At 43.0% G+C, this 14,646-nt stretch overlaps 1 protein-coding gene across 1 annotated transcript in view; it reads right to left on the bottom strand.

Moving 5' to 3' along the window:
- LOC124787646 (uncharacterized protein CG13380) overlaps positions 1-12,428 on the bottom strand; it is an 89,380-nt gene extending 76,952 nt beyond the window's left edge. The window contains exon 1 of the mRNA XM_047254432.1: positions 12,320-12,428. Within this exon, the coding sequence (XP_047110388.1) occupies positions 12,320-12,394 (75 nt within the window). The 5' untranslated portion in view covers positions 12,395-12,428. The remainder of the gene's footprint in view (positions 1-12,319) is intronic.
- Positions 12,429-14,646: the final 2,218 nt, after the last annotated feature.

Here is a 14,646-nt window from a genome sequence, read left to right on the forward strand (position 1 = left end):
TCCTCTCCAAGGATTTTAATACCTACTCCGAATTATTCTTTTGTTTCCTTTACTGCTTGCTCAATATACAGATTGAATAACATCGGGGAGAGGCTACAACCCTGTCTCACTCCCTTCCCAACCACTGCTACCCTTTCATGCTCCTCGATTCTTATTAACTGCCATCTGTAAATGGCCTTTCGCTCCCTGTATTTTACCCCTGCCACCTTCAGAATTTGAAAGGGAGTATTCCAGTTAACATTGTCAAAAGCTTTCTCTAAGTCTACAAATGCTAGAAATGTAGGTTTGCCTTTTCTTACTCTAGCGTCTAAGATAAGTCGTAGGGTCAGTATTCCCTCACGTGTTCCAATATTTCTACGGAAGCCAAACTGATCTTCCCCAAGGTCGGATTCTACCAGTTTTTCCATTCGTCTGTAAAGAATTGGCGTTAGTATTTTGCAGCTGTGACATATTAAACTGATAGTTCGGTAATGTTCACATCTGTGAACACCTGCTTTCTTTGGGATTGGAATAATTATATTCTTCTTGAAATATGAGGGTATTTCGCCTGTCTCATATGTTTTGCTCACCAGATGGTAGAGTTTTGTCAGGACTGGCTCTCCCAAGGCTGTCAGTAGTTCTAATGGAATGTTGTCTACTCCCGGGGCCTTGTTTCCGTTTAGGTCTTTCAGTGAAAGGTAATGGCAAAAAAAAAAAGCTTGCGAGCTGATTTCGTGGCAGCAAGCATTTTATTGGATCCGCTATGCAGGATACAAAACCATAATCATGCGTCATGGGTAGGGAAGGTAGGAAGATGGGAGAAGAGAGAAATATCTGATACGTGCATTATTAAAATACACTGAGGTGCCAAAGAAACAAATACACCTGCCTTATATCGTGTAGGCCCCCGCGAGCACACAGAAGTTACACAACACGGCGTGGCATGAACTCCACTACTGTCTGAAGTAGTGCTGGAGGGAATCGACTCCATCAATCCTGCAGGGCTGTCCGTAAGCCTCTAAGAGTACTAGGGGGTGGAGACCTCTTCTGAACAGCATATTGCAAGGTATCCCAGATATGCTCACTAATGTTCGTTTGTTGGCCAGTGGAAGTGTTCAGTCTCAGAAGAGTGTTCCTGGAGCCACTCGCTAGCAATTCTGGACGTGTGGAGTGTCTCATTGTCCTGCTGAAATTGCACAAGTTCGTCGGAATGCTCAATGGACATGAATGGATGCAGGTGATCAGACAGGATGCTTACGTATGTGTCTCCTGTCAGAGTCATATTTAGACGTGTGGGGGTCCCATGTAACTCCAACAGCACACGCTCCACACCATTACACAGGCTGCACCAGCTTAAACAGTCCTCTGTTGACCTGCAGGGCCCATGGATTCGTGAGGTTGTCTCCATACCCGTACACGTCCATCTTTTCGAAACAATTTGAAACGGGACTCGTCCGACCAGGCAACTTGTTACCAGTCATCAACAGTCCAATGTCGGTGTTGAGGGGCCCACGTGAAGCGTAAAGCTTCGTGTCGTGCAGTCATCAAGGGTACATGAGTGGGTCTTCGGCTCCGAAAACCCATATCGATGATGTTTCGTTGAATGGTTCACATGCTTACACTTGTTGATGGCCCAGCATTGAAATCTGCAGCAATTTTCGGAAGGGTTGCACTTCTGTCACGTTGAACGATTCTCTTCAGTCATTGTTGGTCCTATTGTTGCAGGATCTTTTTCCCGGCCGCAGCGATGTCGGAGATTTGATGTTTTGCTGGATTCCTGATACGGTAAATCGTGAAATGGTAGTACCGGTCGTGCGGGATTAGCCGAGCGGTCTTAGGCGCTGCAGTCATGGACTGTGCGGCTGGTCGCGGCGGAGGTTCGAGTCCTCCCTCGGGCATGGGAGTATGCGTTTGTCCTTAGGATAATGTAGGTTAAGTAGTGTGTGAGCTTAGGGACTGATGACCTTAGCAGTTAAGTCCCATAAGATTTCACACACATTTTTTTGGTAGTACGTGAAAAATCTCCATTCCATCACTACCTCGGAGATGCTGTGTCCCATCGCTCGCGTGCCAACTGTAACACCACGTTCAAACTCACTTAAATCTTGATAAACTGTCATTGTAGCAACAGTAACCGATCTAACAACTGCGCCAGACACTTGTTGTCTTATACAGGGTGAGTCACCTAACGTTACCGCTGAATATATTTCGTAAACCACATCAAATACTGACGAATCGATTCCACAGACCGAACGTGAGGAGAGGGGCTAGTGTAATTGGTTAATACAAACCATAAAAAAATGCTCCGAAGTATGTTTTTTAACACAAACCTACGTTTTTTTAAATGGAACCCCGTTAGTTTTGTTAGCACATCTGAACATATAAACAAATACGTAATCAGTGCCGTTTGTTGCATTGTAAAATGTTAATTACATCCGGAGATATTGTAACCTAAAGTTGACGCTTGAGTACCACTCCTCTGCTGTTCGATCGTGTGTATCGGAGAGCACCGAATTACGTAGGGATCCAAAGGGAACGGTGATGGACCTTAGGTACAGAAGAGACTGGAACAGCACATTACGTCCACATGCTAACACCTTTTTATTGGTCTTTTTCACTGACGCACATGTACATTACCATGAGGGGTGAGGTACACGTACACACGTGGTTTCCGTTTTCAATTACGGAGTGGAATAGAGTGTGTCCCGACATGTCAGGCCAATAGATGTTCAATGTGGTGGCCATCATTTGCTGCACACAATTGCAATCTCTGGCGTAATGAATGTCATACACGCCGCAGTACATCTGGTGTAATTATCGCCGCAGACTGCCACAATACGTTGTTTCATATCCTCTGGGGTTGTAGGCACATCACGGTACACATTCTCCTTTAACGTACCCCACAGAAAGAAGTCCAGAGGTGTAAAATCAGGAGAACGGGCTGGCCAATTTATGCGTCCTCCACGTCCTATGAAACGCCAGTCGAACATCCTGTCAAGGGTCAGCCTAGTGTTAATTGCGGAATGTGCAGGTGCCCCATCATGCTGATACCACATACGTCGACGCGTTTCCAGTGGGACACACTCTGTTCCACTTCGTAATTGAAAACGGAAACCACGTGTATACGTTTACCTAACCCTTCATGGTAATGTACATGTGCGTCAGTAAAAAGACCAATAAAAAGGTGTTAGCATGTGGACGTAATGTGCTGTTCCAGTCTCTTCTGTACCTAAGGTCCATCACCGTTCCCTATGGATCCCTACGTAATTCGGTGCTCTCCGATACACACGATCGAACAGCGGAGGAGTGGTACTCAAGCGTCAACTTTAGGTTACAATATCTCCGGATGCAATTAACATTTTACAATGCAACAAACGGCACTGATTACGTATTTGTTTATATGTTCAGATGTGCTAACAAAATTAATGGGGTTCCATTTAAAAAAAACGTAGGTTTGTGTTAAAAAACATACTTCGGAGCATTTTTTTATGGTTTGTATTAACGAATTACACTAGCCCCTCTCCTCACGTTCGGTCTGTGGAATCGATTCGTCAGTATTTGATGTGGTTTACGCAATATATATCCAGCGGTAACGTTAGGTGACTCACCCTGTATAGGCGTTGCCGATCGCAGCGCCGTATTCTGCCTGTTTACATGTCTCTGTATTTGAATACACGTGCCTATACCAGCTTCTTTGGCGCTTCATTAAGAACTGCGTAAAAGAGGTAACGCAAATAATTGGCCTTTAAGATGCGAAGTAGATAATGCGCTAAAAGTGGCTGAGTAGCACCGTGGCCAAAAGCACACAGAGCGTAATGTGCATATGGTCAGCTCACTCTGGTGGTAACTTCACATAGTCTTGTTTTATTTACTTATAACTTTCAACAAGATGTGCCACGTATTAATGTTAAGTAGATTACCTATTTTGCATCTCAGCACCAAATTATTTGTATTACCTCTTTTGGACAGTTCTTTGTTATATTAGGTTCTATATAAAGTTTGGCGCCATGTAACTTTCTTTTTTGCTGTCACCTTCATTGCGTGGTTGACGGTAGGAGCTGCACGCAAGGGAAGGCGACAGTCGCAGTTGGGGAACCGCTCGCTGCAGGCAATGTGCCCGCTGCTACTATCAGTCTTAAAAATATTTGACAGTCAAGCGGCACAGTAATTAATATGGAAATATAGTGGCTCGATTCCCCCTCATGTCGGCGTCACTTTCTTCGTCCTTGCTGTTACCGCTGTCACTGCGGTTGTACTGTTGTGTTAATTGACCATGAATTGTTCTGCCATCGTGTCAAAAGTTTCTTCAAATACAAGATTCTCCACTTCGCATTTAAGTGTGTGAGTGTTGCAACGTGAAGCCCACTCATCTTTATCTACTGCCTGAAAATTGTCTTCTACGATTTTAATCGCATCATTTAGAGTGAAAGTCAGATTTTTCTTTCGTAAATGTTCTTTTTCTGTAGCCCATGTGAGTTCAACTGCGTTAAATCCGGGTAATAAGGAGGTAATCTAAGCACTGAATGTTCATGTTCAACGAGCAGAGCAAGGATTTTAGACACCTGAAATTTTTCTTCATTGCTTTTAAAAAGAAAGTACTATTCTGCTTTTCACAGGCCTTTGTGAAATGGACCTTTTTGCAAAAGTCAGTTAATCGTTTTCTCCTCCAAGAAGAAGGGGTTTGAGATGGATTAAGGTTGTTGTTGTTGTTGTCTTCAGTCCTGAGACTGGTTTGATGCAGCTCTCCATGCTACTCTATCGTGTGCAAGCTTCTTCATCTCCCAGTACCTACTGCAGCCTATATCCTTCTGAATCTGCTTAGTGTGTTCATCTCTTGGTCTCTCTCTACGATTTTTACCCTCCACGCTGCCCTCCAGTACTAAATTGGTGATCCCTTGATGCCTCAGAACATCTCCTACCAACCGATCCCTTCTTCTAGTCAAGTTGTGCCACAAGCTCCTCTTCTCCCCAATTCTATCCAATACCTCCTCATTAGTTATGTGATCTACCCATCTAATCTTCAGCTTTATTCTGTAGCACTGCATTTCGAAAGCTTCTATTCTCTTCTTGTCCAAACTATTTATCGTCCATGTTTCACTTCCATACATGGCTACACTCCATACAAATACTTTTAGAAACGACTTCCTGATACATAAATCTATACTCGATGGTAACAAATTTCTCTTCTTCAGAAACGCTTTCCCTGCCATTGCCAGTCTACGTTTTATATCCTCTCTTCTTCGACCATCATCAGTTATTTTGCTCCCCAAATAGCAAATCTCCTTTACTACTTTAAGTGTCTCATTTCCTAATCTAATTCCCTCAGCATCACCCGACATAATTCAACTACATTCCATTATCCTCGTTTTGCTTTTGTTGATGTTGATCTTATACCCTCCTTTCAAGACACTATCCATTCCGTTCAACTGCCCTTCCAAGTCCTTTGCTGTCTCTGACAGAATTACAATGTCATCGGCGAACCTCAAAGTTTTTATTTCTTCTCCATGTTATATGAAGTATTATCAATCACTAACGATGAGTTTGGTGAGAGATGGGGGATTACTTTGCTTCTGAGGCACTTCTCTAAATTTTCAAAGTTCATACGCAAAAGGTCCCATCCACATGTATAATAGTCCTCCCACTAACCCTGTAATTTTGTATGGCATTTAATACTATAATGGTTATTCGCAAATGTCTTAGCTTTTAATTAATAATTCCCGTTTATTTGCCGTTTTTCTCCATCTAAATCCTAAATCAGCTATAAATCTTTTGCAGCGTCGAGCTGCTGCCCGAAAAATTTACCTGACTATTCGTCGCTCGCCATTCGGTTCATGAAAATTATATATTGTCATCGCACGACACATTTAGCGAAACCGTCCACTTCAGTTTTCACCTTTTTCCTAGAATATTTCTTATTCGGCGTTGCAAAAGCCCCAAATTGTGTAACTAGTGATCATACAATGTAAGCTTCCACGGCCGGTATTGTCTTCACTTAAAACTTCCCGGAAGTTTTAAGTGAAGGGTGTGTTAACTAGTGTCAGGCCACACAATGGATCCTTCCCACCAAAACCAGCTTTTCTGAATGGCGCAGGTGGAGCTTTTCCTGCAATATATCCTACGTTCCTTTAACCCTCCTCACCTCAACCTTTATTAGGCATTGTCCCCACCAATCCAGCCCCTTCCCTGTTCCCATTTCAGCACTACACAGACCTCATTCCACCATCACGCCCAGTCTTTTTACTTCTCTCCTTTTCCGCTACCCCTCCTCCTCCTCCCCACCTCTCCCACGCCCTCTGTGTAACCTGCTGACGGCACATGGCTGCCCAACCCTATCTCTGCTTCGTCCCTGCGTGTTCCCCAGCAGCGCTTCACTATCCGCCACCCCTACCCTACTATCCCTCCCCTCTCCTGCCCTAGCCTCCTCCGTACCCCCACCCAGTTGGAACTCCCATCACGCACTGGTGCTGCTGCTTGCAGAGTGCCTTCAGTTGCCTGAGACTGCAGTCATGTGTGTGTGAGTTGCGTTTGCGTGAGTGTGTGTGTATGTGTCTGTCTGTCGTTTATTTTTGAACGCAGTTTTCCGAAATTCCTTCACCAGGGAAGACGAATGGAATATTCCAGAATTTGAAACACGAACAGCTGCTAGCATGAGTTTCTTAGAAGTAGATACCTTAGGGATTGCGAAGCTACTCAAATCGCTTGATACGGGCAAGTCTTCAGGTCCAGGTTGTATACCGATTAGGTTCCTTTCAGATTACGCTGATACAATAGCTCCCTACTTAGCAATCATATACAACCGCTCGCTCTCCGATAAATCTGTACCTGCAGATTGGAAAATTGCGCAGGTCGCACAAGTGTTTAAGAAGGGTAGTAGGAGTAATCCATAGAACTACAGACCTATATCATTGACGTCGGTTTGCAGTAGAGTTTTGGACCATATACTGTATTCAAACATTATGAATCACCTCGAAGGGAACGATCTATTGATACGTAATCAGCATGGTTTCAGAAAACATCGTTCTTGTGCAATGTACGAAGTAATGGCCGCTATCGACAGGGGATCTCAAGTTGATTCCGTATTTCTAGATTTCCGGAAAGCTTTTGACACCGTTCCTCACAAGCGACTTCTAATCAAGCTGCGGGCCTATGGGGTATCGTCTCAGTTGTGCGACTGGATTCGTGATTTCCTGTCAGGAAGGTCGCAGTTCGTAGTAATAGACAGCAAATCATCGAGTAAAACTGAAGTGATATCAGGTGTTCCCCAGGGAAGCGTCCTGGGACCTCTGCTGTTCCTGATCTATATAAATGACCTGGGTGACAATCTGAGCATTTTTCTTAGGTTGTTCGCAGATGATGCTGTAATCATCCGAAGACCAGTATCAGTTGCAAAGCGATTTAGAAAAGATTGCTGTATGGTGTGGCAGGTGGCAGTTGACGCTAAATAACGAAAAGTGTGAGGTGATCCACAAGAGTTCCAAAAGAAATCCGTTGGAATTCGATTACTCGATAAATAGTACAATTCTCAAGGCTGTCAATTCAACTAAGTACCTGGGTGTTAAAATTACGAACAACTTCAGTTGGAAAGGGGAGCCAAAGGTTGCGTTTCATAGGCAGGACACTTAGAAGATGCAACAAGTCCACTAAAGAGACAGCTTACACTACACTCGTTCGTCCTCAGAATATTGCTGCGCGATGTGGGATCCTTTACCAGGTGGGATTGACGGAGGACATCGAAAGGGTGCAAAAAAGGGCAGCTCTTTTTGTATTATCACGCAATAGGGGAGAGAGTGTGGCAGATATGATACGCGAATTGGGCTGGAAGTCATTAAAGCAAAGACGTTTTTCGTCGCGGCGAGATCTATTTACGAAATTTCAGTCACCAACTTTCTCTTCCGAATGCGAAAATATTTTGTTGAGCCCAACCTACATAGGTAGGAATGATCATCAAAATAAAATAAGAGAAATCAGAGCTCGAACAGAAAGGTTTTGGTGTTCGTTTCTCCCGCGCGCTGTTCGGGAGTGTAATGGTAGAGAGATAGTATGATTGTGGTTCGATGAACCCTCTGCCAAGCACTTAAATGTGAATTGCAGAGTAGTCATGTAGATGTAGAATCGAGAAAACAGGAAGAAGTTGTGTGGAACTATGAAAAAAATAAGCAAAATATACAAACTGACTAGTCCATGAGCAACATAGGCAACATCAATGACAGGTGCGCTGTGGTCCCGTGGTTAAAGTGAGCAACTGCGGAACGAGAGGTCATTGGTTCAAGTGTTCCCTCGCGTGAAAAGTTTAATTTTTTTTATTTTCAGACAATTATTATCTGTCCGTCCGTCCGTCCGATGCGAGGTAACTGCGCCGTAGTATGGGGACGCTACACCTAAACAAACATCGAAACACACGACGTCAGTCGACCACAGCGCACGGAAGAGAGAGTATTCCCGCTAACGAGGCTCTCTGGCTGGCAGTTGACCGTTCGCTACTTTGGACGAGAGTGCGTTAAATACGTGAGGTGTATTCCGTGGGCAATATGAATCCAGCAAATATAGCTCGCGACTTCAATAACAATCGCACAGTTTTGTGGTGCGGTCGCAAAACACAGACACTAAACTTATTACAGTGAACAGAGACGTCAATGAACGAACGGACAGATCATAACTTTGCGAAAATAAAGAAAGTAAACGTTTCACTCAAGAGAGACTTGAACCAAGGATCTCTCGTTCCGCAGCTGCCCACGCTAACCACGAGACCATGGCGCTCCTGAGCTCATACTAACCTTGATGTTACCTATCTTGCGCATGGATTACCCAGTTTGTATATTTTGCTTATTTTTTTCATTGTTCCACACAACTTCTTCCTATTTTCTCGATTGATCTGTGTTCAGTTTGTCAAGGCCTATCCACTGTGCCAAATTATAACTAAATCTGAGGGGGGTGCGATGGGGAGGTTCCCTTTTGAGGAGTCCCGGCTTGCAGAGCGGCACTTGCGGCCACGCCAACTCCGAACTTAACAATATTTTCAGGGCGCCACAATTCGCCCTTTCCCTCACATGGTCATCTTTCTGCTTTTCTTAACAGTACGTAAAACTTCACTGTCTACATCGTATATGCGGTTTTCCGTTAATCATGGTTCAAATGGCTCTGAGCACTATGGGACTTAACTTCTAAGGTCATCAGTCCCCTAGAACTTTGAACTACTTAAACCTAACTAACCTAAGGACATCACACGCATCCATGCCCGAGGCAGGATTCGAACCTGCGACCGTAGCGGTCGCGCGGTTCCAGACTGTAGCGCCTAGAACCGCTCGGCCACTGCGGCCGGCTCGTTAATCATGTTATACAAAGATTAAATGTGTGGTTCCTAGCCTTTAACTTTTCTCGTTTTCCGATATCACAATTGCCACCGTTCTGCATTAATGAGCAACATATACTAGATTGAATGTGTGTTTCCTAGCCTTTAACTTTTCTCGTCTTCCGATGTTACAATTTCCACTGTTCTGCCTTAATGAGCAACATATACTTTTCCACAGTGCTTGCAGGCGATTTTATGCACGTCACTTTGTCTTTATTATTGAATAATAATTCAGCTGTGCTTTTGGCATTGTGAAACGCAGGTCTGTAGGTGCGAGACACAAGCGGTATAATTTTACTCGTTTTCCATTCCATTGGGCATCGGCTCATATCAGACCCATCTGGATATGGCTTTCAAACCGAATTACAGACTATCAAACATACCACATTCACTAATGATTACATCTTCGACCTGATTAAGAATATTCTACGAAAAAAACCACATAAAATTATAACACGTCTCTACGCTGTCCAACGGTAACCCATCAAACTGCTGCAGTACCCAATATGTTCGCAAAATTAGACAGTCTTGCAAAAAAGGTTAACTCTCATCTGCAGATTTTTTTACAATAACATCAGTATGGCTAAATGATTATAGAATAGTAACATCAAAGAGAAATCATTGGCGCAGAGAAGCGTGTATAAAATCACCTGCGTGTAGGTTGGTCAGTCAGAAACAGCTGTGGCAGCATGAAAGAAGCTGGATGCTAGTAAGACAGATTCAACCTTGGGGGGGAACATATTTTGACAGAAAACCACCCACAAAATGTAGATTGCGACGTCCTGCATACTATTAAGAAAAGTATAAAGTAGACATTACTGGAAATCAATAAACAAGTAGCACAAAATGCCAGCTTAGTTTTCAATGATGAAGTCCCATTTTTCTCTCAGTTAAACTGAGTTTAAGTTTTAAAAATGTTCGCTTGCAGTGGTGAAATCAACTGTCTTTGTTAAAAGCAACGATTTCCACGCACCATAAAAAACTTTATTTTTCATATTTTGTTGAGTGTAACGATCTCGGTGTAACATAAAAAATAGTACGTTCTTTCGTAAACACTATGTACCTCATCATTTTATGTATCGTCTGTATTAGTAATATCTGTGTAAGTTGCACGTCGTTTTATCACCGGTTATGGTTTTCAGATATCACGTGACAATAAATAACCTTTAGAAGTTGAAAGACGAACAAATAAATAATATTTTGCAGAACACCAGTTAAGGGTTACCTTTTGCATATTATTGTCATGCTCATAGATAGACAACTCACAAGAGGAGGCCACTACGTTCGGATCACGGATTTACTTCGAACTTGGTAGATTTTTAGTAGCCCATTAGGACAACATAATGTGCAAGTAATACGGCGTTCTACTTTGGCGATTTCGTGGAAAACGCAAGAGAAGTTTCACGCATCAGTGATGTCACGGTAGGCGGTCATGTGGTCAACGTTCAAACTCCAAAATCGGCGGGTCGCTGGAACGAGTTAGGTTCATCTTTTTTTATTTATATTTTTTGAACCAGCCACATTATTTCGCACATATTACATTTGAAAGGTAATACGATGAAAAGACACGTGTTTTTGTATAAACTTTTCTATCAGGAACCTTCAAACTTATTCATATTTAGTTGACAACGAACGAGAAATTGTTTCTCGTCAAACTGCTGTTAAAATACATTCAGTCCTACAGTGCAAAGTTTCGGTATCGATATTTTCGAAAGTGATGCGAAACGCTTGGTTTGCGTACAAGTCTCGAAAGAAAGAGAAGTTTTTCAAAATGTCACCGAGCTGTGCTGTTTCCTTAGAAACTCTGAAAATTCCTCGTGCATGCTGGCAAACTGCATTCGTTTGGTGTAGTAGATGCTATTTTAATTTGTGTTTTTCATGTCTGTATGAAAAATGTCATCCTGCAACTTGTAATGTCGAAAGTACGCCCGTCGATTAATCGCACACTACCCTAATATTCTGGAATATTGTAACTCTTCGTATTATTGAATAAAGTTATTTAGACCTTAATTTATCGATGTTTGACTTGGGCTTTGCAGACCTGCCCCTGGTTCTTGAAAACTGTGTCTGCAGGTCGTTGCGTTCGGGGGCAAAGCTGTTCTCGGTACCTTAATTGATTGCAGATATAAGGGATTTCACAAACCACGAAAGGTTTACGTTTTCAAGAAAACATCATGCGTTTGGTCGTTTATTTGTCGATAATTATAAATATTTGTTGTAATAAAAAAAAAGGAAATGATCGTATGGCATTTGGCCGCGATGCCCCATGCGGGGAAGTTCGGCCGCCGTATTGCAAGACCTTTTTAGTTGACGCCACTTCGGCGACTTGCGAGTCAATGAGGATGAAATGACGATGAATACACAACACCCAGTCATAACGAGGCGGAGAAAAATCCCTGACCCCGGCGGGAATCGAACCCGGTACCCCGTTCGTGGGAAGCGAGAACGCTACCGCAAGACCACGAGCTGCGGACGTCATAATAAAAATTTGGAAACAACGAAATAAAAAGGGAAATTCGATAAAAGTTCATGCAAATACAGATGCCTCTTCATCATAGTACCTTTCAGATGTAATATGTATGAAATAACATGACTATTGTTGAAATAAAAATTAAAAAAAGAACCTTGGCGGGGTTCGATCCAGCTGCTACGGAGCTACCACAGGGGCGCCGCCTTTCGTACTGTAAGGGTTCCAACGCCAGGGTACATCAATGACGTATAAAACTTCTCTTTCGATTTCTTCGAAATCGACTAAGTAATATGCCTTACTCGATGCACATTATGTTGTCCTAAGTAATACTGAAAGTGTACAGAGTTTGAATTAATCCGCGATCCTAGTGTTGTGGCAACAGACGCACACTTAATCATGGCGCAACTCGTTGTGCCAAAATAAATATTGCTGCGAAACAAAACAGAAGCGATGAAGTGTTTTGTTTATAAAACTAATCACAACAGCAAGGATGCGCGTTGTGGAAGCCCAGCAGTACTTACTCGAGAAGAACTCGTGGCGACATGGCTCCACCAGCGAGCGTCGGTTTTCGCGCTGGGCTGCCAACTGCGCAACATTATCGCTGATGCCGATGCAGCACTGCGGAAGCGGCAGGTGACTCAGTGCAGCTCGGGAGTCGATGCTCCGCCAAGGCTCCTCCGTGCGCAACACGAGCTGATCGCGCAATCTCGGTAGTTCTTTACGAGCCACTACACGATTTCGCCGCTGTAGGAGTCCGAACTATAGGAGGCATCGCCTTCGCTGGCTATCTGAAGTACACCACACTGCGCTGTCCAGTTCTACCCACTCCTGAGTGATCTCTCATGTCGTCCATCTGCTTCCCATCAGGTCACCTCTGCCATTGTTTAAACAATAATTTCTGTTTGCAACCACAGTCACGTTTATGTTTTTAAATTGTCTGAAATGGTCATCACGAGGTAGATGAAACTGATAATCTAAGAAAATATTCGTGATTATGTCTGATAACAAAAATGGGTAGCTTTGAGAGATGAAGTAGTGAAGGCAGCAGAGGATCTAGTAGGTAAAAAGACGAGGGCTAGTAGAAATCCTTGGGTAACAGAAGAAATACTGAATTTAATTGATGAAAGGAGAAAATATAAAAATGCAGTAAATGAAGCACGCAAAAAGGAATACAAACGTCTCAAAAATGAGATCGACAGGAAGTGCAAAAATGGCTAAGCAGGCATGGCTAGAGGACAAATGTAAGGATGTAGAGGCTTATCTCACTAGGGGTAAGATAGATACTGCCTACAGGAAAATTAAAGAGACCTTTGGAGAAAAGAGAACCGCTTGCATGAATATCAAGAGCTCAGATGGAAACCCAGTTCTAAGCAAAGAAGGGAAAGCAGAAAGGTGGAAGGAGTATATAGAGGGTTATATACAGGGGCGATGTACTTGAGGACAATATTATGGAAATGGAAGAGGAGGTAGATGAAGATGAAATGGGAGATATGATACTGCTTGAAGAGTTTGACAGAGCACTGAAAGACCTGAGTCGAAACAAGGCCCCGGGAGTAGACAACATTCCATTAGAACTACTGACGGCCTTGGGAGAGCCAGTCCTGACAAAACTCTACCATCTGGTGAGCAAGATGTAAGAGACAGGCGAAATACCCTCAGACTTCAAGAAAACATAATAATTCCAATCCCAAAGAAAGCAGGTGTTGACAGATGTTAAAATTACAGAACAATCAGTTTAATAAGTCACGGATGCAACTCTAAAGCGAGTTCTTTACAGACGAATGGAAAAACTGGTAGAAGCCGACCTCGGGAAAGATGAGTTTGGATTTCGTAGAAATATTGGAACACATGAGGCAATACTGACCCTTCGACTTATCGTAGAAGCTAGATTAAGGAAAGGCAAACCTACGTTTCTAGCATTTGTAGACTTAGAGAAAGCTTTTGACAATGTTGACTGGAATACTCTCTTTCAAATTCTAAAGGTGGCAGGGAGCGAAAGGCTATTTACAATTTGTACAGAAACCAGATGGCAGTTACAAGAGTCGAGGGACATGAAAGGGAAGCAGTGGTTGGGAAAGGAGTAAGACAGGGTTGTAGCATTTCCCCTATGTTATTCAATCTGTATATTGAGCAAGCAGTGAAGGAAACAAAACAAAAATTAGGAGTAGGTATTAAAATCTATGGAGAAGAAATAAAAACTTTGAGGTTCGCCGATGACATTGTAATTCTGTCAGAGACAGCAGAGGACTTGGAATAGCAGTTGAACGGAATGGATAGTGTCTTGAAAGGAGGGTATAAGATGAACATCAACAAAAGCAAAACGAGGATAATGGAATGTAGTCGAATTAAGTCGGGTGATGCTGAGGGAATTAGATTAGGAAATGAGACACTTAAAGTAGTAAAGGAGTTTTGCTATTTGGGGAGCAAAAAAACTGATGATGGTCGAAGAAGGGAGGATATAGAATGCAGAATGGCAATGGCAAGAAAAGCGTTTCTAAAGAAGAGAACTTTGTTAACACTGAGTATAGATTCAAGTGTCAGGAAGTCTTTTCTCACAGTATTTGTATGGAATGTAGCCATGTATGGAAGTGAAACATGGACGATAAATAGTTTGGGCTAGAAGAGAATAGAAGCTTTAGAAATGTGGTGCTACAGAAGAATGCTGAAGATTAGATGGGTAGATCATATAACTAATGAGAAGGTATTGAATAGGATTGGGGAGAAGAGAAGTTTGTGGCACAACTTGACTAGAAGAAGGGATGGGTTGGTAGGACATGTTCTGAGGCATCAAGGGATCACCACTTTAGTACTGGAGGGTAGCGTGGAGGGTAAAAACCGTAGAGGGAGA

This window comes from Schistocerca piceifrons, chromosome 3, assembly GCF_021461385.2.
Source record: "Schistocerca piceifrons isolate TAMUIC-IGC-003096 chromosome 3, iqSchPice1.1, whole genome shotgun sequence".
Taxonomy (NCBI): domain Eukaryota; kingdom Metazoa; phylum Arthropoda; class Insecta; order Orthoptera; family Acrididae; genus Schistocerca; species Schistocerca piceifrons.